Source organism: Corapipo altera, unplaced genomic scaffold, assembly GCF_003945725.1.
Source record: "Corapipo altera isolate COAL_440 unplaced genomic scaffold, ASM394572v1 165, whole genome shotgun sequence".
Classification (NCBI taxonomy): domain Eukaryota; kingdom Metazoa; phylum Chordata; class Aves; order Passeriformes; family Pipridae; genus Corapipo; species Corapipo altera.
The window spans coordinates 197,050-220,068 of record NW_020884954.1 but is presented as its reverse complement, the minus strand read 5'-3'; the positions used below and the strand labels follow the sequence as shown (position 1 = coordinate 220,068).

General features: G+C 48.6%; 1 protein-coding gene across 1 annotated transcript in view; it reads left to right on the top strand.

Annotated features, from left to right (window-relative positions):
• RCSD1 (RCSD domain containing 1) overlaps window positions 1-22,055 on the top strand; it is a 32,788-nt gene extending 10,733 nt beyond the window's left edge. Inside the window, exons 2-7 of the mRNA XM_027663621.1 lie at window positions 12,550-12,657; window positions 15,201-15,290; window positions 16,486-16,557; window positions 17,854-18,057; window positions 18,449-19,166; window positions 19,993-22,055. Of these exons, the coding sequence (XP_027519422.1) occupies window positions 12,550-12,657; window positions 15,201-15,290; window positions 16,486-16,557; window positions 17,854-18,057; window positions 18,449-19,153 (1,179 nt within the window). The 3' untranslated portion in view covers window positions 19,154-19,166; window positions 19,993-22,055. The remainder of the gene's footprint in view (window positions 1-12,549; window positions 12,658-15,200; window positions 15,291-16,485; window positions 16,558-17,853; window positions 18,058-18,448; window positions 19,167-19,992) is intronic.
• Window positions 22,056-23,019: the final 964 nt, after the last annotated feature.

The following is a 23,019-nucleotide window of genomic DNA, read 5'->3' as shown; positions in this document are numbered from 1 at the left end:
AAAAACCCAGTAATCCCGATGATCATGATCTCCACTTGCTGTATGTCACAGCTTCTCCCCACTGTAGCCTCAGGCCTCGCTGGTGCTTAACACTCTTTCAGCTTCCTACCACTCATCCCAGCCTCCTGTCTTCTCACTGCAGCAGGATTCACCTTGCCCTTTCTTGAGTACCTTTTGGGTCTTTGATCTTGGATGCTCCGGCACTAAATCTCATTTCAGTTGTTCCGTTGTTGCTACTGCTTTCAAAACCTTTGAGCTTCTCCTTCCTCTTTTATTGTTGACTTAGTGGCCTAGGGAAGCCCTAGTCTGACTCCTCTTGCTGAGCCCATGCCAGTCACTGCACCCTGGTGATTGCTGGGGTAGAGCTGTGCAGCTGCAGGCAGGAGGGGTGAGCTGGACAAAGAGGGGCTGAGATGGGGAAATCTGTTGTCTCACTCGCAGAGTTTCTTTGAGACACCCTTATAATCCTGCTGGATATTATCAAATCCTTAAAAATCTTTAGAAATCACACAGAAATCCCATCTAAAGGTTAGTTGGCTTTGTGGGTGCTGGACCCCATTAGGACTTGCTTAGGAAGTTTTGTGACAAGAGGTCATCTCAGTTATTGTGCCCAAAGGATCCTGTACACACAAACTCCAGAAGGCCACTTCTCACAGACACGGAGGTGAGATGCAGACACCTGATCTGGGTGCTGCTCAAATGCAGAGCCATGATGGGGCTGATGATCCTTTTAGTCTGAGCACAGCACCCAGTGCCTACATCCAGTTGGGTGCCACCATGAGTGGTTGTGCAGCACCGTGACTGTGGGGCTCAGATCCCTCACTACAGGTTTCCTTGGGCTGCTCTGCATCACAGTGTAGCTGTTCTTAGGATGTGTTGTTGAGACATAGTCTGCCATGAAGGTCCAAGTGTCAGGATGGAGCTTGTGAAGCCCTGGACTAAAATTCTCTCCTGGATTTTGAGTAGCTGAGGACAATTATCATGTCCTACATCAACTACAGAACTAATGAAGAATGGAAAGGCTGCAATCCACACCTTCAGCCTGGAAAAAACCTTGCAACCACTGTAGGTTCCTCCTACTTCACTAGGCACCTGCCTGCTCACATTAAAGTTTAACCAGTGCCTGGGCTGCTGCTTCTGCACAAGCCTGGATTTGGCTGCCTGACCTGTCCATGTGTCCCTGTTACATTCTCTCTGTCACATTCCCCCTGTCCCACATCCTCATCTCTCCCCACCACTCCTCTCCCCATGAGAACACTCTGAGTGTGGTGAACACAAGCAAACAGGATTGGGCATCTCACAAAAAGCACTTCTCTCAGAAAACGAAACGGTGCCACCCATGTCTTGCTGGAGGTTTGTACAATCACCTCAGTCATGGGTTGCCAAACCACTATGTATACACACCAAATGACTGATTTACACTTTAAATGAACTCCTTCCCTGAGCAGCATGTTGTGGCTGGACAGCCAGAAGCCCTGCCCAGGGCAGAGCAGAGCCAAGAGCTGCCCGTGTGTCTCTGTCGGGTACGGGCTGAGGTTACACACACGCTGCCCCTGCACAGGCACCGTGCCCAGCAGGGACCAGGTGCTGCAGTTCACTGCCTCTTTTGGTAATGATGGTCCTTGATCAAACCTCTCTTGGCAGCCCTTGCCAGGTGCAATAGGACACTTGCTCAGTGGCCTGGGCTCCATTCTGTACTCACAGGGTGCGGGCTTCAAACTCTTTGGTCTGCCTGGTTTTTAATCCAGGGCTTAGGGCAAGGCTGGGTCAAGCACTTGCCAGCCTACCTGTTACAGCTATGCCAACACTTAGCAAATAATTCAAGGCTTCCTGAATTCTTCCAAGGCAGAGGGGACCTCACACACCTGCCTGGTGGTCTGAGTGCTCTCCTGACAGATAAAACCCTGGCTTCCCTCAGGACCTGTGGAGCTCGGAGCAGTGGCTGATACGCATTAAAAAGCACAAGCCCATACGTTGCCCTCTCAGCAGATGCTCCTAACAGAGAAGGTCTGGGGTGATGCTGCTGAAATGGATCAGCCCATGCAGTGTTGGGAACATGTGGCACCAGGCAATTGCCAAATACTGTCGTTACTGAAAGGTTGACTCAAGATCTCACTTGTGCCTTTCACAGTGATATTTTTTTTGCTCCTTTTGCTAATCTCACCAGGCAGATCTTGGCAAGCAGACACCAGGCACTCCTGAGAGCTTCATACCATGGCACAAAGGAAAGAACAACTTGCCACAAATCCAGCCTCAAAAATTTTCAACACCAGCCACAGATTAGTGCGAGGTGGCTGGCATACCCTTGCTATACAAGGACCTTCCAATCCCTAACATGTTAGGACATGTTGCTAACAAACTCCGCAGAGGCAAGCAGGAGGCTGCTTTCTCCACTTTGGGCCCAGGGGGCTGTGAGGACAGCAGCAGCAGTCCCAAATCATCAAGTTAAAATGAGACTTCATGTAGTTACTCTGCTGAGAAGAGATGCTTTTTGGAAGGCGTGGAGAAAGCCGGCACTGGTACCGACCACCCATCGTGAAAAACGACACTGTAACAGCAGCATCCCACCCACTTTACAAGCAGGAAAGCATCGGCAGCAAAGGGAGGGACTTCTCATAGGGGAGCTTAAAATAATGATTATCTCATTTTATTTTCGTTACAGTCACTCTCTGAAACAGAAGGTAGATAGTTTATTCACCACTTCTGATTTCCTGATGTCTACAGGTGTTTCCTGTAGTTCTGTTGTGAAGGACACAGCTCCTCGCCATCGTGTCTGGCACTGGCTGCTCTGCTCTACCTGTCTCCTCCCGCCTGGCTCTGCTGACAGAGGCACCACGCCACCTAACTCCAGCCACCGCTCAGTGGCCACATTGGCCCAACACAATTTGGGTGTTTTCTCACTCACAGTAACCATTTGCCTCCACGTTCAGGTGCCTTGGGCAGTCCCAAGGTTACTTGGAGGACAGAGAAGGACTCTGAGCAGGGTCTGAGCCAAACAGCAATGCTTTCTTGAGAAAAGCTGATTCCAACCACTGTCCTAACTATCCAGGCTCTATTCCACATAGGCATGGGTACCTCAGACCACTGAAAGATGGAAAACCATCAGGAGTCTCCCCTCTACTTTTAGCAGGCAAGGTGGGGAGTACACGAACCATTTATTTCCTGCATACTGGACAAGTTCAATACAGTGCTCCTTCCTTTGAAAAACATTTGTCCCTTTGCTAGTTCTGGATACTTATCTCCCACCTCCGCCCAATTCCCAAATCTTGCTTTAGTGAACTCTTAAATTTTGGCAGATCCGAGTCTCTGTAGTTTTGAAATTACTGCACTGTGTTTGGGAGCTGCTCGCAGTCTTCTGGACGGAAGATACTGAGCTAGAATATCGTCATGTTACCCTTTGGGCAGTGCTTGACCCTGAGTGCCAAGATGGCAGCAGTTCACAAGGGAACTCTCAGAATGAGAAAATCAAGACCAGACCCGTTGCAAGTCTTGAGAAAAATGTTGCCCTAAAGCAAACTCTTTCCAAACACAGGGAAATGTTACATATTTTTACATATTTTATGTAAAATGGGATTTTTCTGCCCTTTCTCCTAAAAACAAATAAACATACAACCCTTCTTTGTAGTCTGCATTCCTCATACTATTCTGACCTGTGTTACAATCAGAGCTCCTTCTTCTTTATCACCCTTGTTAAGGCTGTGCAATAGCCTTGCAGTTGAGGTCAGGCACACACTCACCCTGTGTTTGTTCATCTGTGGAGGGATAGGTGTTGATGTGGGTGCCACTCTGGGGAGGGATGTCGTACTTCTTAAAGTTGTTCCTGCAGCAAACTTATTTGCAGACTCCCAGACATGGACTGGAGTGATTTACACTCAGGCAAGAAGCTTGGGAGTGTTTCAAAGAGGAAGAGTTTTAGAGGAGACCTGACATCTGTATTCCTGGGATGTGCATTTCAGGAGTTCTAGTCAAATCTCTGTAAGGGCTGCTGTGGTTTTCATTAAGACTAGAACTGAAGAAAGCTGCCCCAGATCACTGGGCTCTTACAACACTGACTGCCTTGAAGGTAGCACCTGTAACCAGGAGTCTTTACTTCCTCCTGCCTGTCTCCAAAACTTCCATGTCCTGTGTTTTTGACTTTTTTTGACATTTCTCAATTAATGAGCATTCCCATGTCTGAAGGAAACCGGAATCTGCAGCTGTGTGGAGATATGTGCAGAAGAGATGTGAGCCAGAGGAGTCTCAAGGCCTTCTTTGGGGCTCAGGAGCTCAAACTGGTCACAAACCTAATCTGAGGTCCCATTGTCTTCGCAGAGTATTTAGAAATCTGGAGCCCAAACTCTAGCATTCACAATTCCCACGGGCTGCAGACTGCCTTTCCTTGAAGCTGCAAGTTTGAAGATTGAATCAGTGGCATGTGACATCAACCAGATGTGGAGGCCTTCTCCGCACTGGCTGAGGTTTGACAACGTAAAAAAAGCTTTATCTTGGAAGTGCAATGTTTCTGCACAGTTGTGCACCCTCTCATGTGAGACATTACCTCCTTTTGTTGCAAGTCAAACCAGAAACCTGTTTACACGACCTTTAAAATGCCAGTCTTGACAAACAACAGCCAAGGATTTTGCAGAGTGTGCTGGGGTCATCACTGTACACCCCCACAAACCCTTGTACTCTTTCATAACCAGACCGTACGTCCTGATATCAGTCCCAGAATCCTCTTTGGATCTTTCAAGTGGAAATCTCACTTTCTTTTCTCAGCCTTTCTATTACGTTTCACTCTTGCATCCTGGTAGAGAGGGACCCATGGCTGTTTGAGGCCAGTTGTTCCTCTTTGCCCAGCCATGGCATAGCAGCTTGGAGGAACAGGATGAGGACTCTGCATGCTGACACTTGTAAAGCTCACAAACTTCTCATCTGGGGTGTGAAATGGAGAAATTTATCTTCTGATAGAGGTTGATCAAAGAAAACACAACAGAAAGATGGAAGTAGAAAAATATTTAGGATACACTTGAAAGATCTCCAAGGTATCCTGGTCCTCTCCTGGAAAGTAACTGTGGTACAGCTCTGAAAAATGAAGTTCTCAGAGGTAGCCTGGCCCCACCAGAGGAAGGTGCAGAGGTGGCTCACACAGTAGCTTTTGCTCTGGTGGAGCACAGCACAGTAACTATCCCTCCTGTTCTACAGCACATGGTAGGAATTGCAGGTAGGAGACTTGGCCTTGCTTCCCAGGGTGCTACAGGCTATGCTGGCACAGTGATGGACAGGACTGGCTATAGGACATCACAGAGCCACAGCTGCAGCCACTTCTAGCTGGGGCTTCTGCCAATAATTAAAATTTACTACAGTGAGACAAGGAGCAGCTTCCTTGCCGGATAAGATACCAAGTGAATAAATAAATCACATAAATCCCTCCTGAAACAGAGAGCTGGAAAGTGTCCAGTGAGAATGATGTGTGAAGAAGAGTAAAGAGAGAGATGGGAAGAAGGATGCTTCTCTGGGATGAAGAGGGGTCAGTGTAGCAAGAGGAGTTTTGTTTATTCAGGGCTTGCATCTTGGGATGTGTTGCTTCTTGAGCCAGAGGCCCAGCGTGGTGCTGAGCTCCAGTTGGAACAAGCATCGTGAGATTTCCTTCTAGGGATGTAAAAATGGGCCAAGGCCATTGTGAGCCCACCCACTTCCTGGGCAATCTCTCCTGAGCCTGCACTGATGCTTTTGTGGATCACAGGGAGAACAGGCAGGCTCAGATTGTGGGTAGCAGCATCTCCTGATTTTTGCTGCCCGGCTCCTCACACTGCGATTTGGGTATTTTTCCACCTTCTTGCCTTTCATTTTGCTCTTTTGGGGGAGTCTGTGTTTTAAACCTACCCTGCTAGTTTGCCTCTCCCTTCTCAGCCCAAACAACGTTCCTCTTTCAAGTATGATCCTGATGCCACTGATGTACTCACATGGATACAGATAAACAAATTAGTTCAGGTTCTGTTGGCAGGAGGGTGCAAACCAGGATTCATCTAAATGTCTGATACAAAGAGATGGCTTTGAATGAAATTACAAACTACATATTAGAGAGATTTTTCCATTGGTAACTTAGGTCCAATATTAACTAAAAACTATTCTTGAGCTTTTTTAGTTCACATAAAGAGGAGTTCCTTATGAGCTGCCCCACCTAATCTTATCTGCACTTAAAAAATGTGAGAGCCAAAATAACTGAGATGCATTCATGGTGCATTCTCCAGAGTAAAAGTTCATGTCCTCTGCAGATAGACAGGAAGTGTACCTTAGATCATGCACTGTGTGAATATTCAGTGCCCTTTTGCCTCCAGCTTTCCTCTGCAGTTGAACAAACGATGGTTCTGGGAGAAGGGATTAGCTCTTGCTGATGGAAATGGTCACCCCAAATAGGTGGGAGGAGCTGGTGCTGCCATCACTTCTCCACTGCTTGGTCTGTGAGTGTGCAGGACACCCCCAGTTCATCAAACCCCATCTCTGCAGGGGGGTCTTTTCAGGAGAGAGGCAGCACCTCACCACAGGAGTAGGAGACATTTACCCCTGGGGAGTCCTATTCCCTATTAATGCTACAGCTTAATACACCATTCCCAAAACACTGCTTTCTGTCTCAGAAACAGGTACTTGAGGGTTTGAGAATGGCTCTTTTCAGCCAAGCCGATTGCAAATGAGTTCAGGTAGGCAGAACAGCAGGCACCTCTATCTGATTAAGCCTGTGTTGCTCCCTGAAAGCTGAGAGAGCTACCCCAGCGTGCTTGGTATAAGCTTTCCTGTGTAGACAAGGCCTGTGACTGTCTGGCTCCTCAAATCCTGCAGCTACCTTGCTGAAAAATGAGAGGGGTAGGTGTCCTGCCGGGGCAGGCTTTGTGCAGAAAGCATGCCCTCCTCCTTCAGAGAGCTGAGCCAGGCAGGGAAGAGGAGATCTGCAACAGGCTCCTTTCCCTCCTGAAATCCAGTGCCTTGGTCAGAGGTGATGCTTTAATTTCAAAAGAAATCACGGCACTGCTTCCCAGTGCTTCTTGCAGGCCTCCAGTCAGATTGTGATGATGGTTTATTTGGATTTCAGTAGTTTCCTCCCCACAGATGCACCCCCATCCCTTCCTTGGCTGAGCAGGTCCTGCAGGCGTAGAGCTTTTCCTCTGCCATGCAGGAAGGAGAACCTGCTCACCAGCCACAGGTGTGGCTGCTGCAGTTTGAAGTGGGGCTTCTGAAGAGACACAGTATTTGCGGGGGTTTTGTGGGTGCTGAATGGAAACTTCTGGTTCACTGGGCTGCTGGTAACGTGCTCCCTGCGGTGGCTCGCAGGTGCTCCCGGGGTTCACAGCCTGCACTCGCTGCACCTGGGCTGGGTAGCAACAGCTTGCAGGGCAAAAGACCAGTGCCACAGACCAGCACAGCCTTTACCATGCAAGCATGCAAAAAATAGGATTTTACTTCCTTATCAGCCCTCTGAACAGGAGGACACATAAGGATGTAATTTCCTTGTGCGAAAGGATAAGGCTCTGGCTGGCGTGGTTAAAGAGGGGCAGGCTGCCCCTGCCACCCCACCATCCCCTCCCACTACAGCACTGCAGGGCTGTGCTGTGCACTCCATTGCTGGAATGATCTGGGTTAAAAATAACCTTGTAAAGAGTTAAGGGATGTATTTTTAGCCCAGATCGTTTCAGTGATCCAGTTCACAGCACAACCCCACCAACCCTCACTGGTGCAAGGGAGGAGGGGAAGGGGGAAAGGAAAGGTCAGGGGAGAATGAGCAGCTGGAAACATACACTTTCTCTCTGCTGAAACCAAGACCTTATGAAACTGCACCCCAAAAGCACTGGCCACCTCTTGTTTTCTTCTATCAATCTGACAACTGCCTTCTCGTGGTGCAGTGTTGAGAGCTGGGTGCTGAATATCACTATTTCTGGACCCTGCTTCTGTAATCAAGACATTAGCCCTGAGCCTCGAGTGCCTTTTTGTATCTGCCTCTGAGACATTGTATTTGTCATTCCTTTTGCCCTATTTGCTTTTGCTGAGGTGGGTTGTGTGTGCAGCAGTGAAAAGCCCCTGTGAGAGTCACAGCGGAGCTTTACAGACCTTGTGGGAGCACAGGGTGCGGGAAGGCGGCTGGCAGGATGGACAGGCTGCAGGGAATCATTCCTGCAAAGCTCTTTGGAAACAAAGGAGGGATGTGGAGGTCAGAGACTGGCCTCAAAACCAAGTCTAGATGCAGCTGCACAGGAATGGGGGGGCAATTGCACAGGACCCATAACCATCACTGATTTCACAGCCACTGAATACTCCAGCCTTGCAAGGTGCTGTGGAGCTCATGCATCTCAGAGAAAAGGTGCTCCATCTGGCCAAACTATCCCACCCACAAAAGCAGCCAAATCAGAGGATTCATGAGAGGGAAGGAGAATAGGGAAGCACAGATCTCTGCTGTTATTCAGCTGGTATTTAAGTGCTGCTTAAGGCAAAACATTCCACTGCATGACAGCTAGCAGAAGGTTGCTCTTTTCATCAGTCAAAACAGGTACACAAGTCCTTCAGTATCTGCTTCTGATCCTTTCAGGCTTGCATTTCCAGTATCATGGACAATTGACTAAATTGGTGGGATACCAATCCCATGGGATGGCATCATGACAGCCTTCAATAGCTGAGGCCTTTTGAACCCCCTTGTGCACCAGTCCCAGCAGAGCTTTCAAATTCACACCAAAAGCCACCTCAGGCTTTTCCAGTTTTCCACAGGAGTGGAAATTCTCTGTGATTTTGATTTCATACAAAAGTCATTGCCTGTAGTGACACTCAAATCCATCACCTTTAAGAAAGGCTCTTTGTGAGTACCCAAACAGTATGCACAGGGTCTCTTGTGTGGGTCTCTAACATGCACCTTTCTCTCACCTGGTGCCCACAGTGGGTCCATGGGCTGTAGCAGGAGAATTGGCAAATGTCACCGAGCCAGGTAATGACACTGCTGTAGTGTGGGGTCCCCTCTGTGAGACATTACTGCTCCCACATCAGGCAGCCTTACTAGTCATCTACTGGCACATCAAATTACCGGTGCAGCTGGGACTGTGTGAGCCAGAGCTGACTGTGCCGCAGCTTCAAGGAGTCTCTGCTCAGAGATCTTCTCAGCTGCCTTGAAAAGATACAGCAGGGATGGCCTGGGACATTTCTAGCGGTGTTTCCACCAGGCAGCCTGTGAGAGGAGCAGGGATCTGTGCTAAATATTCAGTGGCCCCCTTCAGGCAAGCTGCAGAATCAGGGATTGGTGGGCAGCTTTGCTCTCACCACAGAGGCAAAGACTCCGAGGCACAAGGGAAGGAGAGGTTTGGTGGGAGGCTTGAATTGGCTCATTTGTACCTAAACCACAAAGGCAGAGCTTTCTTCTACAGTGCTGCTAAAAAGAAACACGGTGTCGAAAACTATTTTCACATTTACTCAATTTTATAAACTTGTTTGGAAGAGGAAAGTGGAACAAACCCTTTACAGAGAACTTGGTAGTTGCACTTCCTCTTTTGCAGACAGTGCCATGCTTACATTGATGGTATAATTCAATTCCTGTTTGTGGCTCTGTCTGACATTTTTCAGAACACAGAATTCTTAGACACCTATTTTTATGGAACAGTAAAAGACCTCAGAGTAGCAGTTACCAAATTACTGATGGGCGAAGCCTTTAACATTAGCTCGCTGCTCTTAGCCTGTGCAGGCTGATTGTGGTTCTGTTCTGAAAAGGAAAAGAATCAGCAGTTGGCTGCAAAAAGTGTTTATGAAAAAAAAAAAAAAAGAACATCATTCAGAAAAGTGTTGGGTTATATGACCAAAATGTGAAATGTGACCAGGAATGGGAGAGGAAGGGGCAGGAGGGAGCCAACTCTGAGCTCCTGGGCGAGAGAAGCAGATGCATGTCTTGGTTGTGGAAGAGGCTGGTACAGGCTCTGGGGTGAGAGTGGTAAAGTGAGGCTTCCCACCTTACCCACAGTGGCGGGAAGGAGGAGATGAAGACTGACAGCCCAGCTCCTGGAAGTCAGGGGAGTGGTGTTCTCTTTGCAGTGTAAGGAGTGGAACTTTTTGCACCCAAGTGCCCCGGTTCTGCACTTTCCCCTGACTAGAAGATACAGAGCCTGGCACAGCATCTGGAGGAAGGGGGGGGGGGGGGGGAATGCAGAAAAAGCTGAATACAGGACACCAGTGTAATTGCCAGAGAGGATCTGAGAAAGGACTTTTCCTGTTGCAAAGTGTGATCAGAGAGTCTGCAGCTGGCAATTTCGGGAGGACACAGCCCGTGGGCTACTGGTGCTAATCTTAGAATGGCATGTTCGCTGCTTCCTGCGCCCTGCCTGGCCAGAGCTGCCTCGCAATCAGTGCCTGCCACCAGCAAAACAAGAAACACGTGGAACCCTTCTAACCTCACAGCTCTGATCAAAGAAAGAGAGCTGTGTTTTCAGACTGTAAATTCAAAAAAAAAAAAAGAAAAAAAGAAAAAGAAAAAGCACAATCGCCCCAAAAACAAGAGGTCAAACAGGCCCAGGCCAACAGGAAGTACAGTGTCTTTTCTGAGTAAAGACAAAAGGCTGTGAGGGAAGCTTTTGGAGAAAAAGGGCCTGTGAGGGAGGTAACCCTTCCAGCACAAACACTGAACACCTGCAGCTCCTCAGTTTCAGCACAATCCTCACTTCAGGTGTCTGTTCTGCCATTCCCATGTATCCTGGGAGCTGGTATGCTGAGAGCCAAGCCTCCCAAACCATCTTGCCTTCTCCAGGTTCATTCTTTGCTCCCTCCCCTTTCCAGCCTGCCCTGCCTTCAGAGCAGGGATGAAGTCTGCAGCTGGGAACTGCTCTTCCTCCCCACTTAGCCCAGCCATCATTTTTCATGTGCAGCAGGTTGCTGATCTGCCTCCCTCACTGTTTTTTCCATTCCCCTTATCTGCCACTTTCCCTGCCTGTAGTTACTCTAATGGAAGGTGAAAAGATGAGGGGAAGGTGCGTGAAGGTCACTGAGAGGAAGCAGCTTGATATGGCTTTCCTAAATGCAGGAAAGCTAGTCCAAAGTGCATGGGAAGCTTAAAAGTGAAGATATAGTCAGGATCCTGGAAACAGGGAATGGCAGACATCTACAGGGGCTTGTGGGCCTGGGGAAAAGAAGATAGCATTTATTGGGAGCATTTATTTACAGCTCTCTGAGAAAGGGAAAGGCCCTTTTCCAAGATGCAAACAGGCCTCAGCCACACTGGTCTGTACCAGGCTTTTCAGACTAGAGACTCCTCCAAGCTGCGGATTATGAGATGATCCTTAACATAAGCACCTCGATTTGCTTTTAGTCTAGAAACTAGGAGTCTGAAGGAATCCCTTCCTTAACATGATATCAAGTTTCCACAGCCATTTCTTCAGTCCCTGTGGCACAGTTACCCAGAGGGAATGGTCCACACATAGGCCAGGTTGGTGTTTCAAGGGCCTTTCACCTCCAGCGGCGCTGAAGGAGCGGTCGTGTTCATAAAGCAGCAGGTCCCTCCCAGGCAGAGCAGCGTGAAGGGAGAGGGGAGAGCTCTGCTGGAGTCTTTGGAGAAACAGAAATATATTCTTCTAGCAATGGCCTTTGGGGAAACTTTCTGGCTGAGTATTGAGGCAGTGGGGTGAGAGGTGTGGTGCTGGTCACGCACCACGCTGATGGTGGTGGTACAGGGAGAGAAGGTATGAGGTTTCTTACAGATGGTTCACAAGCCTGGTTTCTTCTTCTGACGTCTCCACCTCTAACAAAACAAGGATTGTTGGTTACTTATTCTCAGTTCCTCTGGTTTGGTTTTCCCTGGCATCAGATACCAGAGATGAAGAACAAAGGTTTCCTTTCATCAGCTTCGATTTCAAGGCTCTCTACTCACATTGCTCAATACACACATAGCAAAGAAAACAAGGTAAATGTGGGATGACACCGGGGCAGTGTGTTGTGGGAAGAGCTGCATCATCCACACTCCAACAGGAGCCTCCTGCTTCTCAGCTTGTTGTCGACCCAGGGGAGGGGAAGCTTCTCTCAGCCGTGGTATTTCCTCCCTCCCCCCCACCCGCCTGAGTATTTCATTGCCAAAAAAGCAGAACAGCACAGGGACACATCCCCAAGCAGATGTTGGCTTGCTGCAAGGACTGGGAATGGCTTCTCATAGCAGAAGTGCTGGAAAAGGAAGGATGGTGACCAAGGCAGTGAAAAAGGTATGGGAGAGCTGAAGAGGTGCATGGGAATGTACTTTATTGCCCTGCTCCATCTGCTCACTACAAGGATAAGATGGGGAACAGACACTTGGTTTGAAATGCCCAGTTTTCTTCCATTGAAAAGTACTGAGTGTAGGCTCTTCAGCAAGAGCTGAAAGGCTCTGCATGAATATCTGATTTTCTGGAATATTTGAAAATGCTGCTAGATCCTGTCATCCCAAACCTCTTGCTCACAGGCTAGATGATTGATGCCAGATGTGAGGAACTCTGCTTCAAGTCTGTGCTTACTCTTGAACTTTATAACACATACACAGGCTTGCCTTTCCCAGACTTTGCTCATAACGTGTTGTTCCTGGTTTGTCAGAACAGGCCAGCAGAGACCAACTCAGAGGTGGACAAGTCGGCATCACCCTCAGTGGCTCAGCTAGCAGGGAAATTCAAGGAGCAAGCAGCCAATATCACTGGAAAAGAGGTAAGGAACTCTGCAGCCACCGGTAGGAAATCACGTGGGAAATCAGGCCCTCACCTCTGCCTGTTGGAGGATCAGTGACCTGAGCATGAAGCCACCTTGACTTTGGATCTTCGCAAAGGATTCCTCTCCTCATGCAATGCAAGTTGTGGCAGTATCTTCTTCCATGCTTTGCCGATTTGTGGATGAGTGTTTTGGTAGAGCTGCACCTCAGGACACCCCAGGCACTGTAACTGAGATGCTGTAAAGCTTGGTAGGGTGCACATATTTAGCCAACAAGAGCAGACAGCAACGCATGCACTATTTGGGCTTGCTTTTGTGGGCAGACAGCAGCAGTGAATAACGAATTAGCTATTACTGAGCCACAGGAAAAGAAAGCAAACAACAGATTATGCAGTGTAGGAAGCCAGTGGCAGGTCATCAGCACCTCATTTGCAAAAGGAGAAGGTTTCCTCCAGTTATTCCTTCTTTACTGGTCTGAGAGAAAGCTGTCGCTTTACTCACCTTCGTTGCCTCTTCCCAATGACATTTCAGACTCTGTGCCTGTCTCTGTCATGCTGAAACTCTGATTTGTTGAAAGCCCACTATGCCAAGCATTACCTCACAAGCTGTCTTTCACCAGCTAAGCAAAACACTAGAATACCTCTCTTAGGAAGAAGGGAGAGACATGGTGTTTATGAAAGGAGATTGACACTTTAGGAGAGCCCCCTGTATCATTATGACTCTTTTTTACTCCTTTTTACTGGTGGCTCTCTTCTCTCTTAAAACTGAACTGCTCCCTTCTGCTGCTCAGCTGATTTCAGCATGTCCCGGGCTGGGCCTAAGGGGACCCTCCCTGTCACCCCTTCTGCCTTTGGCTGGATGCGGTGGTGACCTGTGCCCTGCAGGGCTGGCATACCATCATAAGTCAGAGGTTAGCACTCCCACAGCCAGGCCCCCGGATGGGAGTAGCCAATCTCTTCCCAAGCACTATTTTTTTCCCCTCTAGTCGCCAGTGCACCACCGCATCCATCCCATTACAGTGATTTCCTTTTTTTTTTAGGTATGGGATTAAATTGCAATAAGTCCCTCACCCTACAGAAGGCAGAAAGTTCCCAGACCTCTCTTGTGTTATCTGCAGACCTCTGCTGCTCCCAAGCCAAGGCAGCATGGAGGGGGCCTCACTGTGGGGGGAAACTCATTTTCTCCAGAGACAGAGGAGGACAAAGTTTCCTGTCTTTTCTCTCCAAGCCATCTGTCACTTCCCCACTGGCTCTCTCAAGCTGGATTCAGATTAATGGCTCAGTGGATGGTCTTTAACCCTTGCCTGCCCCATGCCAGTAGAGAGGATCCCCTCAACCAGGGAACCTCTGACACATCCACTGTGGCACAGTGCAGCATTTCATGGTTGCAGAATGATGGGGTTTCAGCGAGACATATTATTGCTTCCTAGCATACAGCTTCCTTCCTATAAGGATATAAGGGCAGGGCTGCCCTTGGCTGTTTAGAGATGCAGCATTGCCATGGCAGGATGCAGCACCAACCAGAAGTTAAGTGACATCAAGTCTACAGGTCCTCCATGACAACCAGCTCTACAGAGGGCAAAGACACCCTGATCCAATTTTTCACATTGCCAGCCTGTGAGAAGACAACAAAATTATCCAAATATTTTATTGTGGATACTATCCAAGATCCACAATATTATCCAATTATTTTGCCTGTTAACACATAAAAAAAGTGTGTTAACAGCTTGGCAGGAGACTACAAACCTGGCATACAAATAGAGACAGCTTGGCTTCAAGACCAGAGCAATAGTGATGTGCTATGCATCTCTTCCTTCCTAGGGAGCTCTCTTGTACTTCTGAGAGCCTGAAGACATTCAGAAGGAACCAGTGTCTCTGCCACTAAGTTGTCTTGTTCTTTCTCCCCTGGAGAATCTGTTTCTTAGTCAAATTAAAGGTTACACCTGAGGACTTATCCCTGTAAACTGCTTTTCTTCATTCAAGAGAAACAAATGGAATTGAAATTCCAAAAAAAGTCAGAATTCCCCTTTTCGTCCTTAAAACCTATCAGATGCAAAACAGGAAATCATGAACCAGGTAGGCAGCTGAGAATTAGAAGGAAATCCTGGTAATGACAGGAAAGAGAACAGTTACAACCTCTTCCAGTGCAAGGGGGCTCCAGCAGGATGCTTTGAAGACGAAGTTTCTGGGAAGGTTTCTCCACTCTCCAGAGCTTGGAAGAGTGTCCTTTGCACAGAGCCTGAAGTGTTGTGGCTCATACTGTGCAAAAAGATACAGACTACTTTTCCAACACTAGTATTGGGCTCAAGATGCTGCAGGATTGGGCTCTAGGTGCTACAAACACAGCTGGCATGCTGGCCACATGCCCATGTGCCATGCCCATGTGCCATGTGCCATCCTGCCTTTGGATGACTCCTTTAGGCAAGCTGAGCCCTGCCACCCAAGCAGGTCACTGACACAGCATGCCCTTTGGTGCTTGAGTTTCACTCCCTTTTTAAGAAACCTGATTTCCCTGCTGCTGAGTTGGTTGTTTTCTTCTCTTAGGTGCCACCACATAAGCCAACTCGGAGGAAACCACCATGCTCCCTTCCACTGTATTCCCACAAAACTGAGACAAGTGACAATGATGAGCAAGTGAGTATCAATTTAATAGGGGGCAAGACCTTTCCTCTCTGCAACCTGCTCTCTCCTGAGAAATGGGTTTGGAGGTAGCAGAGAGGTCAGGCTGTGCAGCAAAAGACATCAATCATGCAGAATCAAACCTCCCCCTGCTCACACACACATGTACTGACTCAGAGTCAGCTCCATGCTGTTTTCTGTAGCATGGATGCACATCCCATTTCCACTGCTTTCATTTTTACCCTTAGCACTCTGATGGATCCATCCACTTACCACTGTTCAGGAACCACTGGAATTTGTGAGATTTGAACAGTTCTTAGCACAGGGAGCATCCGTGGTGTGTGTTGCCTTCAGGTGAACTCTAGAGGTTTGAGTATAATGGTGCAATAGTTCTGCTTGTGAGATTTTTCCATCTTCGGAAGAAGGGAATAAATAATCCAGAGTGAAGAGGGGGTTTGTCAGCAATACCCACAGAATATTTTCTTTAGGTGTCCTCCATACAGCACCTTGGAACGAGCAGGTCCCACTAAGCTGGCTGCTCCTCCCTAAATTTTGTGCTCAGGCCCTTTCTGGTCACTTCTGTCCTTTGTACTTTAAGGTATGAGGTCTACCCACCAAATTTCACATTGTCACCTGCCCTTAGCAAGGGAGTAGCTCTTTGTCCTTATATGTCAGCCACATGCCAAAGGAGCAGCAAGCTTTAAAATCTTAGACTCCTTCCTTTTCCTTTGGATCTGAAAAAAGCAATGTGCCCCTTCTCAAAGCAATGCTTTCCCTTTCTCAAACTGTTTTCAGCCTTTCAGAGCTCTGCCTTTCCTGCCTATACTACTTGGATATCCTTTAACTCTCTTAGTCAAGTGGTGGCAGAAAGCCTTTCCCCTCACAGAAAGTTCACAATGTTTGCCAACATTAAGGCTTTAAGAGGTAGAATTTTAATCTGTCTGGTCCTGAAATAATACCAGGGGAAACTATGCCATAGGCTACATACCTTAGTGAAGGCAGTGTAGAAGCAAAGCCATTACACATCACCTAGCTCAGACGCTTCAAACAGCAGACAATCTCCTTTTTTTCCCAGGGAAAGGGTACATGTATCTAGTCCTAGGATGGCTAGCACTTTCTGCTTACCTCTTCCAAGTTTTCTGCCTTTATTAGATTTCCTCTTGTCCTCCTATTTTACTGTGAAGTGTTCGTGTTTCATTTTGTTTTGCAGAAGCGGTCTCCAAATGCTTGCCCCCTTCCCAAGGTTAAGGTGAAAAGCTCTCCCATGATTGAAAAGCTGCAGGTAGGTCCCAGAATAACCCACATGGCTTCCTCAGCAAATTAAATCTGACAGGCATTTGTCACAGCTACTTCCCTTGCAGAGCAGCCACAGGGGAAGGGGATCCAGGAGCCAAGAGTGACATCTGGGTGAACAGAGCAGTGGCCTCACACATAAGGACCCACCATACATAAAAAAGGAAGGCAGAGCAGGTCTGGTAAGGGTAACAAGCATCAGAAGCAGTCCAGTGATCCCCAGGTGTGTCCATAAACACGTCAGTGCCTGGGTCAGGATCATTTGGATCTGTGGAGCCCATGGCTGGGCATGGGCATGGCAGCAACCCTGCTCAAGTAGGGAGCCGGGGCTGGAGCCTCAATTTAAATGCAGCTCTCCAGAGAAAGTGAGGGAAACCCTGACTGAGACTTCTTCCAGCTCTTTCTTTGCAGCAGTCTAACTCAGACTGAGTCACCTGCACCCTGTCAGGGAGCTGCCCTTCAGCACAGGCACTTACAACCCTGGCAGTGGGGAGTGCACTCCGGGCTCTGGCTCTCCCCTGCACGTGCCTGGAAGCTCTGCACTTTCCTCATCTGGGTTCCCCCAGTTACTCAAAAACACACCCAGTGCTTCCAGTCCTTTTTGTATGTCTCTGTGGTGCCCGATCCACGCTGCTGAGGGCAGCTCAGCACCCGATGGCCTGAAGGCAGGGTGCTCTGGCCCTGCCAGCTGTCCTTCCTGGCAGCATGTGCCACTCCAGAGCTCCTGGCCACGCTGACACAACATACCCCTATTCATATCACTGTCCCTCCTGAGGCATCCAAGGACATTTGCCTTTGAGAGCTGCTGAGTGAGAGCCCAGCAGGAAATGTTTTGCCACAGTGAATCACAAGCTCGCCTCTTTCCACGGTGTTCTCACAACTGTGCAGCTCATTCAGAAGATCAGGCTGGAAAATTGGACACACACAGGGAGGGTTTAAATCTTTTGGTTTAAAAGTGGTTGCTGGCTGCTTGTTCAGATATGCTCCCAGCTCAGCCACTGTAGACTGTGCTGGCTCAGCTGGGTCACCGGAAAATCCCGAAAGGCCCGAGGATGACAAAAGAACACGTCCTGAGTTCCAGCTGCCGGGGAAGGACAAATGTCCAGTCATAACTTCTCTGCCCAGACTTGTTTGTTGACAGTGTCACCAGGAGAGACCCAGGACCAGAAGGTCTGTGGGCTATGACAGCTGAGAGCTGTGGCAGAGCGAGGGTTCCCCTGCGTGGCTGTCGCGTGTAGCACACGCCGCTGTCATTCACGCGCATGACGGCGACTTTTCTTTGCAGGCCAATCTGGCTTTTTCTCCAGCTGCTCTGCTGCCGGGAGTGTCTCCCAAAAGCCCTGGTCTGAAAGCCCTGGTTTCTCCATTCAGCACACCTCCCTCGACACCCACCAGCCCAGGCACTCAGACCCAGCCCAGCGAGGCGAGTGAGACGCCAGTCAGCTTTGATCAGCCCCCGGAAGGCACCCAGCTGCAGTTCTACAACAAGGTAGGATATGTGCTGGGATTTCTTGCTTGCTTATCCCCTGGGGATGAAGAGGAAGAGCAGGCTGAGACACCCAAAGTCAGCAGTATCTGTGTAATGAAGGCAGCGTCCTTGGTTTTGGGGTTCTAACTTGGACGAGGAGTCACAGTTCCAATTGGATGGTCCCTGGCACCATCTTTGCAGAAGGGAGGCTTATATTAGGGTGCTGCTTGTCCTATAGAAGAGTCTTTCAGCAGCAGGGAACCCTCTTCTCCCTACCTCTCATTAGCAGAGCAGGAAAAGTGAAGCCACCAGGGTATCGATTAAATTTCCCACGTTTTCCTCTGTTGTGCTTTCCTGCTTTTCCAGTACCTCTCTCTTGACTGCTCCAATGGCTGCTTTTCCTGCCCCCCAGGTGCGGACGCGAGGATCGATCAAGCGCAGGCCACCCTCCAGGAGGTTCCGAAGATCTCTGTCCGAGTACGGAGACGGGGAAGATTTAGGGCTCAACATCTCCTCTCCAGAAAATGGTGCCAGGGAAGATGAGGTCTTTAGGCCCAATGACAAGACACAGGAGGCAGAAACAGGGAGCAAAGAGGAAAAGAAACAGGCAGGGTCTGATGAGAAGCCCCCATCAAGGAGAGGATCCACCAGGTCAGAGGATGGATTTAAAGGGAGCAAAGAGCAAAAGGAAGAGTCAGGGTCTGATGAGAAACCTCCGTTAAGGAGAGGATCCAGCAGGTCAGAAGATGAAGAAAAAGGGGATAAACAGGCAGAGGAAATGAATCCTTGCAAGAGTAACAAAGGGAATACAAAGGAGGAGGAAGTGTGTCATGATGCCCCAGGGAAGGAGAGCTCTGCCCAGCCTACCTCTGGAAACAAGGATGTGTGTGAGGGTCCCAAGGGAGAAGAGCAGCAAGGCACTGCCAGTGAACAGGAAAAGGGGGACAAGGAGAAGGGAGAAGCTGAAGCAAAGGAAAGCAGCGAGAGCACAGACACACAGAGAACATCAGACACTGAAGAAACACCACTGGCACCTGAATCACTGCAGGATGCAGTGGGATTAGAGACTGCCAGTGAGGCTTCACCTTCAGCCACGCAGGAGCAGGGCACGGCATAACCCTGACACACAGGTAAGGCGGGTCAGCGTGGTGTGATGCCTCCTAAGACACCGGAAGGTTTTGGTATTCAGGAAAATGGCAAATGTGACAGAACACAACAATTTTGCTGCTCCCCACATGTCAAAAGTCTCAAATGTCAAGCCTGCAGATGCTGCAAGGCAGGGCATTCAAAACAACCAGCCTTTCTGGGTGGTGTTACGGGGAGAAAGGATGGAAAAGAAGCAAAGCTGATTTTGCATTCAGTATAATGGAGAGGCTCTGCTCCATTGCTGTTTTGAATGCAATTTGAAAGTACTTACAGTAAAAAGCACATTTCCCCAGCAGTAACCTTGTATATACTATATCAATTATGCCTCCTTATATACACATATTTATATGTGAGCACATGTTGTATATATACATGAATACATACATATATTCTCTCTCTCTCTGTGTTTAGCTTGTTAGCTTTGCCAGCAAAAAGTGTGTTTGCACACACACACCAGTGCATGATCAGCCCTAGGAGCATGGAAACATGGCCCTTTGCCACTTGAAATAAAAGAGGATTTCCACTGGCTGAAGCAGGGCTTAATTCCATGTACCTTCTTATGTATTCTGTAACCACTGATAATGTAGCCACAGATGCCTGAGGAAACGTCTCATTCCACCTCACCACCTGCCTCCTCTTCAAATGTTTCCTTGTTTTGGCAAGGAGCAACTGAAGGAAGGAGGCTGGTGCTCAGGCTGCCTTTGCCTCCTAGGACAGAAACTACCAAAGTACCCCCAGGACTTCCCAGCACTGTGTTTACTTAGACCGTGATTATTTTTCATTATTTCCTTACTTTCTCCCTCTCAAAAGGACATACCCAATCAGGGTAGAGGAGACATAACAAGTGAATAGGAGCCATCTAACCCAATCAAGGTGGAAGCTACTGGAAAACCTTCAGTGGCAGGAGAGGAGCAGAACGCAGATATCCCCTGAGGTCCAGACTCCTCACAGAGCTGAGCGACTCCTTGCTGTCTCTCTGCTCTGCACCATCATATTTTGGGACAGCTGGAACAAGAGACTGGTTTGCAATCTCTTCAGAGTTCAAAACTCAGGTGTGTTGGCTGATGTTCCTTGGCAACATTTGGGGACTGAGAGACCTGATACTTGCTGTCCCAGAACCAACAACCATCACCACTCCTGGTCCTTCTGCTCCTTCATCCTGCTCCAAAATGTCTTTTTCTTCTCCCCTGCATTGGTCTTAGATGAAGTTCATCAGCTACAAACACACATGTAATGGTGCCTTTTTCATAGCTTCTTTTGAAATACTTTGGGTTTTTAAACTTCAGTAAATAATGTTTTAACAGTAGGAAACAGTATGTTTTCTCCATATGTGCTCTATGGCAGACAATGTGAACCCTGAACACAGGGAAAACTCTTAAGACATTGATTATACAACATAAAATCCCTCTGAAGTGGGTCTTGAACTGGCTGGTCTGTGAAACAGCCAGCAGGGGCAGGCTGGTAGGTTCTGTGTGCTTCAAATTTGGGGTGTTTTTAGTGCTGGTGGAAAAGTGACAACGAGCAGATTGGATGCAAAGAAAAGATGTGCTGAGTAGGTCAACAGGGCAAGTTTTTTATTTGGCTCTGGGCGCCATCCCAGATTTAGAAGGCCTGCCTGTCCATCAGTCTTTCCCACTTCCAGACCCTATCCAGTCTTTTTCAAAACTTTTAGTGTGTGGCCACTGAGAGCCACTCAGGATAGAAACCATCCTGGCTTACAGGAAACAGCCCATTAATTTTGGGCAGGTCAAAGAAGTCTTAGCTGGCTGAGTTTCCAGTTGTATGGCCTGACTGACTGAATTGGTGAAGGTCAGACAGCCAGTCCCTCCTCAATACTTAGGCACTGTACTGGATTTGCATTCACCCCTGGGGTACTAGTTAAAGTCATGGGCTAGCAGTTGCCAAAGGAGAAAAGACTTACATCTGGAGACTACTAGTTGCCTGTAAGAAATAAGTTATTTGGGGAAAGATAGATAAAAGACCCTCACTTGGCCAGTTTCCTGACAGCAGTGCTTGAAGCTGAATAAAAAGCTGCCTTGGCTCAAGACCACGGGGGTCATGTCCACAGCACATTGTGGAGCTGTGGACAACTCTGGGCTCGCTGGAGACAGAGAGCCAGACTTGCCAAAAGCTGAGCCGAGGTGTCAGCTGGCTGTTGGGTGGTGTGAACGGTCAGGGGCCAGTGCTTGAACCCCACCTGAGTAGTCAGCAACACAGAAACAGCTGCAGAGACCGAGGGAAGAACCAGCCATCCCAAAGCTCCTCCTAGCAAACGTTAAGCTGAGCAGGGTCAGGGGTTTGGGTTGTTCCTGTCTCTCTGGACACGCACAAGTGTTTCACACAGCACAGCTCCCTTCTGCCCTCAGGCGGGCTCTGCGACACAGCAGAGTTACAAACCTGGGGGGTCTGTGGGATACTCCCTTTGTGTTCACCAGCTCTAAAACCGTGAGAAAAGGAGAGGCTCTGTGCCCTGCCTTTCTTTTTCCCAGGTAAGAGCTCTGAGGTGACATTTGCTGAGAGCCAGCGGCTCTGACCCTCCTGTGTGACGTGAGCTTGTTGGCAAACACAACCTCCACATCCCTTTGAGCCATGCCGTGGAGCATTGTTGCCTTTGAATCCATTGCAATCTGTTTGTTATAGCTTGTATTCCAGGGCAGGCTGCAATCATTCACTGTACCCCCTTTCTTCTCCCAGCAGAGTGTCCCATCTGTATGTGAGCGACTGTGCCTTACTGTATATACAGACATGTGTGGGTCTGTTTAAAGAATGTGTATGTGTGTCCCCAGCACGGGAATGGAAATCCGAGGGAGAAACAGAAGAAATAAATGGTGGAATAAAAGCAAAGCAAAACAAAAAAACCTGTGTGTTTTGTTTCCTCACGGAAAGATGAAGAAGTCTGAGGAAGGATGGAGAGAGCTGGTAGCAGCAGGCAAAATAGGGGTGGGATTTCCACTCCCATCAGAACAGTTTAACATTTTAATATGTTGTGGTTTTTATGTTTGGGAGACAGCAATAACCAACATGCTCAATCACAAAGGAATGTGTTCCTTGGGGCAAGCAGTGACACTGGAGACTGCCACACTTCCTGCCCTAACCCTGCAGGTATCTGGCACCTGGGAACAGGAGAAAGCAAAGCCATCTATCCTGCTGCCCTTTCTCCAACAGCATCCTTGAGAAGCATAAATAAACAAGGCAACACACAGTGATTTTTCTGTCGAGATTTCCCAGCTTTTGGCAGTCAACAGTTTAGAGACTTTCTGGGCCAGAAGTTGCATCACCATCTTTGTCCCGGATGGCTGTAAACACACCTGGTCAGATGGGAAAATGCCCTTAGCAAGATTTAATTTATGCAATCCCTCTGGTATGGATGGTGCCTGAAAGATCAAAAAAAAAATTAAAGCATAAACGTTGTGGGCCAGAAGACCTTTATATTGTGGGGGTGAGGACGGAAGACTGAGCAAGAAAGAAGTGGAGAGGGGAATGCAGCACAAGGGCAAGGAGACAGTGTTCGTGTGCGATCTTGGTTCTGTGGTTGTTTCTGGTAGGGCTGGGTTCAAACTAGTGTGAGCCGCGGGAAAGTATTGGAAAGGCCGAGCCTGAGAGCAATTACTGAGGGGAGGAACGGGGTTTCTTGAAAGATCTGGGGTGCAGAGGCACGGAAATACGAGGGGGAAGCATTGGCAGGATAGAGCACATCGGAGGCAACGCGGGATCCAAACGAGCAGCGTGCCGAGGGCTCAGAGACCAAAGGCAATGCTTGTGGCTCCCGTGGGCCCCTCTCCCGCCCACGGGTCACCCTGGGGGTCTCCGGTGGTCCCCGGGGATCCCTGGATGCCC